Here is an 8020-nt window from a genome sequence, read left to right as displayed (position 1 = left end):
CACAAAATTTACAGGGAAAAAATATTAAACATGTATTCGAATGACAGAATGGCAGCCAGACTGTCTCAATGGCAAATACTTTTTGAATTTAAAATTATTAAACATAATACCTATATTCATTATTCATAATATAACATCAAGCAGGTCGGCAATCGTAGGTCCAGCGTCTGTACTTGTAATAGTAGGAGGTCAGTGACTTAAGTAACCGTAAACTATCGAAATTTTATGGAACCACAGACTAATAACTTAAAATCAACCCCCTATAATCAAAATTATTGAGCGAGCTAGTGCTCGCTAGCAATCCATCGCTTTCGTTTCGAGTTTCGTAACAACAATCATCCGCCCATAGACAATCAACAAACTGAAATGAAAATGTCCGTCGTAAAAGGAACGTTTTTATTTTACTTTGTGACTGAGTAATGATTGTGGCAAGCAATGTGAAATATTTTATTGTATTTACCATAATTGAAGTGTAAAATATTTATAAAAATGATTGTTCAAGAGCCTACACAGGTGGGTGTTGGAAAACAATTTCCTGAGCTGTCAAGGTATTTGCAATATAATTTCTAATCTAAACCATTTTATTACTTCTTGCAGGTAATCGTTTGGGATTGTCTCAATAATTATGAATTTGACAATGCTGTATTCCTGGCAGAGAGATTACATGCTGAGGGTAAGGACTCTTCTTAATTTTTGTTAGACCTAAACTAACGTGAAAACTAATCAATCGATTTTCATAAATTATTAATTTAAAGGACAATGTTGAATATCAGTGTTTTTATTTCTAGTTGCTTCTGAGGAGACAGCATTTTTGTTAGGGACATGTTACTATAGAGCTGGACGTGTAAATGAAGCACATCATTTACTACAAAACATATCCCTCACTCTACCACAGGCAAGATTTCTGCTGGCTAAATGCTCAGTGGAATTGAAATTGTGAGTATAATTTTACTGTAATTTTGTTTTAACAAAACTAAAGAATCACACTGTTGATATTGTATTAGCTTCGTCTGTGACTTCAAATAAGAGAATACAACAATATAAGAGAATTTACTTTTCACTCACTGCTTATTGTAAGAAGCTTGCCTCACCTTATTGGGCCAATTATTTCATACTAGGTTTTGCTAGTGACTTCTAAATTATGTGATATAATTCCTATATATTATGTGATATAGGCTCCTAGCATAAAGGTTGATTTATTGTGCAGAATGTTGAAAATAATACTGTTCCTTATCTCCAAAGTTAATCAATCGTAAAATTTAAAATAATTTTGATCAATTTATTTTTTACTTATTTTACAGAAAAAATAAAAACAGCACTCTAACTATCATAGTTTTTTTTTTATGTTAACAATAAACCTCTACAAACAGAGTTAATTTTGCGGTTCATTAACAAAAGTAATTCTTACTGTTTTACTTTTTCTGTCCCATGGAACCCTTGGTGTGCAAGTCTGACTTTAACTTGGCCAGGGTTTTTACTATACCCATGCAAAAATCACATAGATCCGTTGCTCTATTATGATGCAATTGAAGGCCAAACACACTTTCATACTTATGATATGGGTTGTGATACCACTCAAGGAGCATGTAGATATTTATCAGGAAAGAATTTTCAAAATCTGATCATTAGTTCTGAAGATAACCTACATCCAAACTGAGAAACTTCAACTTTATATGAGTGTAGAATTTGAAGGTCCTTTGTGTTATCAATTGATAAATGCTATCCTTTGAATGTAGAACTGTTGAGATCACGAGATAAGCATAGTAAATAATTGAATGCTTCACCACTAAAACTAAAATTGTTTACACTAAGTTCTATATAATTATTATTTTATACTTTTACTAAGTAAAAGTAATGTGGACTGAACAAAATATCTCTTTCAACTTCAAGCTCACAAAATTGAAAAGTAACAGAAGATCCACTCAATACAACACATGATAAGGTGTAAGGATATCCATCCAATGTTCATTGAAGTTGAGCTAAGATGGTGTGATGTAGGAACCAATTCCTAAAAAAGATTTTGAAATGTGTCTTTCGTGGATACATACCTTGGTATATGAATGCAATCAAAAGTTTAAAAATGTACAAAAAATTATAGCTATAATAAAAATCAATAATCTGAACAGAACACGATAATGACCCTGGTATGCGTTGAATCTTAGATGAAACTTGCCACTGTAGGCTAACTTTTGATAATTTTGTTACAGTTACAAAGATGCAGAACTGGCCTTAGGCACAAAAGACACTGTGGCCGCCGAATTTGGGGAGCAAGCACCATATGCATTGCACCTTCTAGCCAAAATATACAACATCACAGAGAGAAGAACCAAAGCTGCAGAGGCTCTCCGAAAAGCACTGTCTCTCAACCCCTTCATGTGGAAATCCTTCACCCAGCTCTGCCAAATGGGTGAGAAAGTAGATCCCCATAGTGTATTCCAAATAAACAACACCGAATTCACATTTGGTGTTTCAACATTAGTGAATCTAGTCAGCAATTCAGAAAATATTTCATTCATCAATAGTAACATATCTAATAACACGAACTTGAATTCTAATGTTACTCCCAACAATATTGCTGCCCGAACTCCGATAACAATGTCAACTAGTATTACACCAGAAACCCAAGCGCCTGTCAAGCGCACAGTGCATAGTGTCTTCAGTGGAATGGCGCCCATACCCTTCTCGCCATCTTTCGGTATGTTACCAATGGAAGAGTCTCCAGTTCTGTACTCATCAACACTCACAGACGCCAATGAACAGAAAGCTATACCAAAGATAGTCAACTCGCTCAGAGCACACGTGGGTCAGCTCAAAGATGCAGTATTCAGCCCCGGACCGAGGTGCACCCTCGGCCCCGCCCCTCGCAGGTCTTCTAGGCTGTTTAGTAATAACAATAGTAGCTATTCCGTCAAAGAAAACAACAAATCGCCTAGCCGGAAATTCGTAACGCCCAAAAGCCCTTCGAGAAAAAATAAACAACGCACAGCCAAAAATATAAAATCCAATCCCGAAACAAACGAAAGGAATAAGAGCATAGAGACTGTCACACCGACTTTAACACCAAAGAGCACCAGTGGTGTACCACTGTTAAATTTACTGAGAGAATTAGGAGATGCTTACAAATCGCTATCCTTTTTAGACTGCAAAACTGCCATCAAACAGTTTCAAGAGATATCCCCCAAACAGCTGGCTTCACCGTGGGTTCAAACGATGATCGCCCGTGCGCATTATGAGCTGGCGCAATACGAAGCGGCGGCGAAAATCTTTGCAGAAATTAGAAAACAGTACCCAAATCGTACAGAGGGCATGGATATTTACAGTACTTGCTTGTGGCACCTCCAACGAGAAGCCCAACTCTCCGCGCTAGCACAAGAATTAGTAGAGTTGAACAGAAATGATTCTATAGCATGGCTAGCATCCGGCAACTGTTTTTCGCTGCATAAAGAGCGTGAAACGGCTTTGAAATTCTTTAAACGCGCCGTTCAAATAGACCCCGACGCGGCATACGCCCATGCGCTCCTAGGACACGAGTATGCCGTAGCTGAAGAAACTGACAAGGCCCTATCTAGTTTCCGAACCGCTGTCAGCATCGATCCTCGTAATTACGTAGCTTGGTTCGGCATAGCCACCGTGTATGCGCGTCAGGAACGTTGGAAAGCTTCAGAAGTACATATTCGCCGAGCGTTAGCTATTCATCCTCATTCGGGTGTTTTACGTTGCCAATTGGGCTTAGCCCAGGCGGCTTTGGGCAAAATGGATCGCGCACTCGCCACTCTAGAAAGAGCTGTCTCATTGGACGCTGAAAACCCTCTCTGTCGATTCCACAGAGCGTCTGTGTTGCTGCGCGCGGGGAGGCCGCAGGATGCGCTGGGTGACTTGCATCATTTAAAAAATATTGCACCCAGAGAATCTTTAGTGTATTACTTGCTCGGAAAGGTTCACAATAAATTGGGCAACTCCCACCTGGCTCTTATGCACTTCAGCTGGGCCACGGACCTAGATCCTAAGGGCACCGGAGCACATATAAAGGAAGGTTTCGACCCTTCCAAACAGGAAGACACTCCCGAAAGATCATCCTAAACATGGACCATTATTCGTACCGATTCATCTCCATAGTTAATGTGTACGATATCCCCTTGTAAATAACGTGCTCACCTCTCGAACTCTGATTTGACCCAAAATCTTCCAAATATAGCTTTACGGAGATCGAGCGGTGTGTGAACGCATTTAGTTGCTGTAGTAGTAAGGGCGTATGTGGATTTGTTTATATAGAGTAAGATGTGGATATTCCTAGTTTATTATATATCATGTATAGCAAATAATTCCTAGAAAGTAACAGTAAAATTATGCTTTCGAAGGACCTAAAACTATCAGGGCCTCGATCTCAAAGTGTTTATTTGTAATAAATGTATATTATGTTGTGCTAGATGTCGCAATTTATTTAATTGCCACCGTAAAATTCGTGATAATAATTAGAGTTTTCAAAATTGATTTTGTTTCCGGCTGATACGATAAATAAAACTTTTTCAATTGCATACGAAAAATCGCTTACGAGAACCGCTGGCGGTGTTTCATTATAATATTAATTATAATAGCCATCGATTTTGTATTACGCATTACTTTTACAAATTATTTAAGTACGAGAAAATAAATAGAAAATTACGGTAAAGGAAGCGAGTCATGATTTTTTTTCTAAGGGCTGGTTAATTATACAATCTTCAAACCAAAACTACTAACTAAGCCATAAAGCAAATAAGAAAAAGCTAACGTAACGACGTAGAATGGTACAATAATTATTATCAAACCAATACTAGTTTTATATTTAGACAATGATAAGCTACCGTTTTTCTAGTGCAGTAAAATAGACCGGTTTGCAGAAATGAAAATTGAAATGTTGTTAGGGGCAAGCGACGGGTCTGCCCGCGAAATTCAAATTTTATTTGGTTTTTCGCAATTTGTTCACAATTAAGATCCATTTGGCGTATAAGATGCTTTTCAGTATTTAGGGGAAAAGAATGGCATCAAAAATTTCGATAGTCAACGGCATAAATATACCCCAAACATTACAATGATTTACAAATTGATGTAAAATGAAAGGAAAAACCGTATCGGGCGTTTTTAAGGAAATGTGTTTTAGATCGCTTTTAGCAACGCAAAACTTATTTCTCTTGCAAAAAAATTATGTTTGTTAAAACATTTTGAAGCTTTGTGGTCTGTCTAGTGAAAGCTGAGTGAAAAATGGTGCCTTTAAAAATTTGACGCGTAGTAGGAATAAAAGTATTTGTTTCTTAAAGAATAATAGGAAAGCATAAAGCAAACAATTATTCTATCTAATACTACGTTTATTCCTAGGCTAAGCTCGCGATACACGATGAATCATTTTTCCCTCAGCTTTCCATTAGACAACTTCTAGCATCTTTCACAAAAAATGTTTCTGTGTTAGTATTTTAGTACTGTTTTGTAAGTGTTACTCTAAGTACCTGCTTACGGTGTTCTACATTGAAAAGAAATACTTGCACTTCGTTGCAATCACATCTGATGGTAAGTGGTTCTTAATAATTTGTCTGTGTATTTTATGTAACTAAATTGGTTTATTTTAAAAAATGATAAAAAAAAATCAGTTGCCTCTTTTTGTTATTAATTATGGTTTATCAAGCAGATAAATTAATTTGTAATCATGCTTATATGAGCGTTTGTCTTGTAAGACTAGTATCAAAGTGAGACTGCTACTTTGTGACGATCGCAATCAATTTAAGAGGCCCTAGTGCAACTTTTCTTAATGTAAACTGTGCTTAATTCCGTCATTTAGTTTTTATTTATTTGGTTAGATACAAGTTAGCCCTTGACTGCAATCTCACCTGGTGGTAAGTTGATGCAGTCTAAGCGGTCTAACTTGGACCTGGGGTATGGGCAGTTTTCATTAAACTCCTTTGGTTTCCACACGGCATCCTACCGGAACGCTAGACCGCTTGGCGGCACGCCTTTGCCCGTAGCGTGGTAACTAGCCAAGGCCGAAACCTCCCACCAGACCAGACCAGCAATTATGAAATTTCAAACCCCTGCCGAGAATCGAACCCGGGGCCTCCCACTAATAAGACCACAGCGCTTACCACTGCGCCAGGGAAGCCGTCATGAAAGTATGATGGAAAAGTTTTCTGTTCCGTTCCCTTCCATACTAAATGACAAAAGGCACAGACTTGAAAGTTACACTAGGGCCCCTGACACTCACTATTGACTAGAATGCACAGTTGTATCATGAATTCAGCCAATGGGAGTATTACACTATCAATATCACGTGATACACGATATCGCAACCCTGTACCGGGAATATCTGATCGTATTGACAATATCGCAGTGTCCGAGACTCGATTACAGTAAAATGACAGCTACACTGTGATAATCGCAATCACCTCTAATTGGCTGACTGTCTCTCGCTATTGGCTAAAATGCATTGTTCCATCAAAAACACCACCAATTCAACCAATCACAGTCAACTTCAGTCTGTAGTAATGATTGATGCAGCTTTTCCTTAATCGACCAGCTGATCTTCTAGAAATCCTGCGATCCCAGAATCTCGATCGTTACCAATAGAAAGAAACCCCTAATTACAACAGTTGCGATTATCGCAATGTGATAATCACAACTTTCGTGCTAGCCCTTCAGTTTCTATTTTACGTCCAATGACTATATGCAGTCTATACTCTCCACCTGTACAGTTCCAGATCTTAGTTAATAAATAGTTGTTCATGAAATTATTTCGTGATGTTTCATATAGTAAAAATACACGTATTGTTTGTCTTGAATAATGAATCACCAATCAAAACTAGCTCTAAAGACATGTACACCCTAATATGTGAACTTATAAAAATCATATTAAACTATATTAATGTGTTTTATTTTTAACAGTAAATAAAACCAGTTTTAAATGGACTGGAAGGGTTTTATTGTTATTTCATTATAACAATCTCTTATATGTAAGAATCGTTAACAAAAAATCGTTACAGAGGCAAAAATTCAGTGAGCGTTAACCATTATGGCCAACCAATCACAAACGAACCTTAGTTTTCTGTACTATTCTAAAGAAACTACGTTTCCGTTTGTGATTGGTTGGTGACTCAGAATGGTTAAAGCCCACTGAGTTTTTTGTCTTTGTCATTTACGTATGGAATTACGTAACAGAGAGAGCCCTCATATACTAACTTCTCTCCGTGGATAGAAAAATAAAGGATACACACACTTATAACTTCTCTAAAGTTCTTAAAGTCAAACATGCAGAAATACTTATCCTAGTCCTATTTATCCTATCCGTAGTCTGATCACACCAACTAGACTTACTTTACTACTACTTAGGCTGAAATCTATAAAGCGCACTTTGACTTTGCTCTGACTTAAGATTGAGTTAAAACGAGACAGATTTATGTGAGAGATATAGCTCTGTCTCGTTTTAACTCTGTCTTAAGTCTAAGCAAAGGCAGAGCGCGCTCTATAGATCTCACCCTTAGACTCTTATTTGGTTTCTTATTCCTAACATTCAGATGAGATAAGCACGGAGCGCTCCTAGATATGCGATCAGTTTTTATACGAATAAACTTAAAATTAAATCATAACTAAGCTAGCTTAATTTTCATTTCTCATGGAGGTTTTTTTATCACCATCATCATTATCAATCATCGCTGGCTCACTATTGAACACGAATCTCCTCCTTGGCCATCGCCAAACCATAGCCATAGTTTTCCTTCAACGTTAAAGCAAGTGTTATATTAACTCCCAAAAAACTCCGGTTTTCTTATCAAACAATAAGAAAATCTACATGAGAAATGAATTTTAAGCCCTCGAACGCTATCAGATTTTATAAGCACAAACTTTTCTTAAAACTAAATCATAACATGAAAAAATAAAAAATAAACCATCTGCTCCATACCTACATAGTATCAATATAAAATCATAGGTATTTTTTAACCATTAAATATTTTCGTACTCTGCAAACGAATTGAGCTAAAAACTAGAAACGAGTTGGCGA

The 8020-nt window shown here is 37.0% G+C and overlaps 1 protein-coding gene across 1 annotated transcript; it reads left to right on the top strand.

Annotated features, from left to right (window-relative positions):
* The first annotated feature begins 299 nt into the window (after positions 1–299).
* LOC123868290 (cell division cycle protein 27 homolog) lies at positions 300–6883 on the top strand. Its single transcript, XM_045910739.1, has 4 exons — positions 300–513; positions 598–673; positions 789–936; positions 2208–6883. Exons 1-4 carry the CDS (start codon positions 490–492, stop codon positions 4078–4080), a joined length of 2121 nt encoding a protein of 706 aa, XP_045766695.1. The 5' UTR covers positions 300–489; the 3' UTR covers positions 4081–6883.
* The last annotated feature ends 1137 nt before the right edge of the window (positions 6884–8020 follow it).

The sequence above is a fragment of the Maniola jurtina genome, chromosome 9 (genome assembly GCF_905333055.1).
Source record: "Maniola jurtina chromosome 9, ilManJurt1.1, whole genome shotgun sequence".
Taxonomy (NCBI): Eukaryota; Metazoa; Arthropoda; class Insecta; order Lepidoptera; family Nymphalidae; genus Maniola; species Maniola jurtina.
The sequence above is the reverse complement of the archived record's forward strand: the minus strand, read 5'-3'. Positions and strand labels throughout refer to the sequence as shown.

Excerpts from the sequence above, each read along its gene's own strand:
- LOC123868290 (XM_045910739.1), top strand. The coding sequence starts at position 490 with ATGATTGTTCAAGAGCCTACACAG. Across the intron at positions 514-597 it reads TTGTTCAAGAGCCTACACAG|GTAATCGTTTGGGATTGTCT; the intron begins GTGGGTGTTGGA and ends TACTTCTTGCAG. Across the intron at positions 674-788 it reads AGAGAGATTACATGCTGAGG|TTGCTTCTGAGGAGACAGCA; the intron begins GTAAGGACTCTT and ends TTTTATTTCTAG.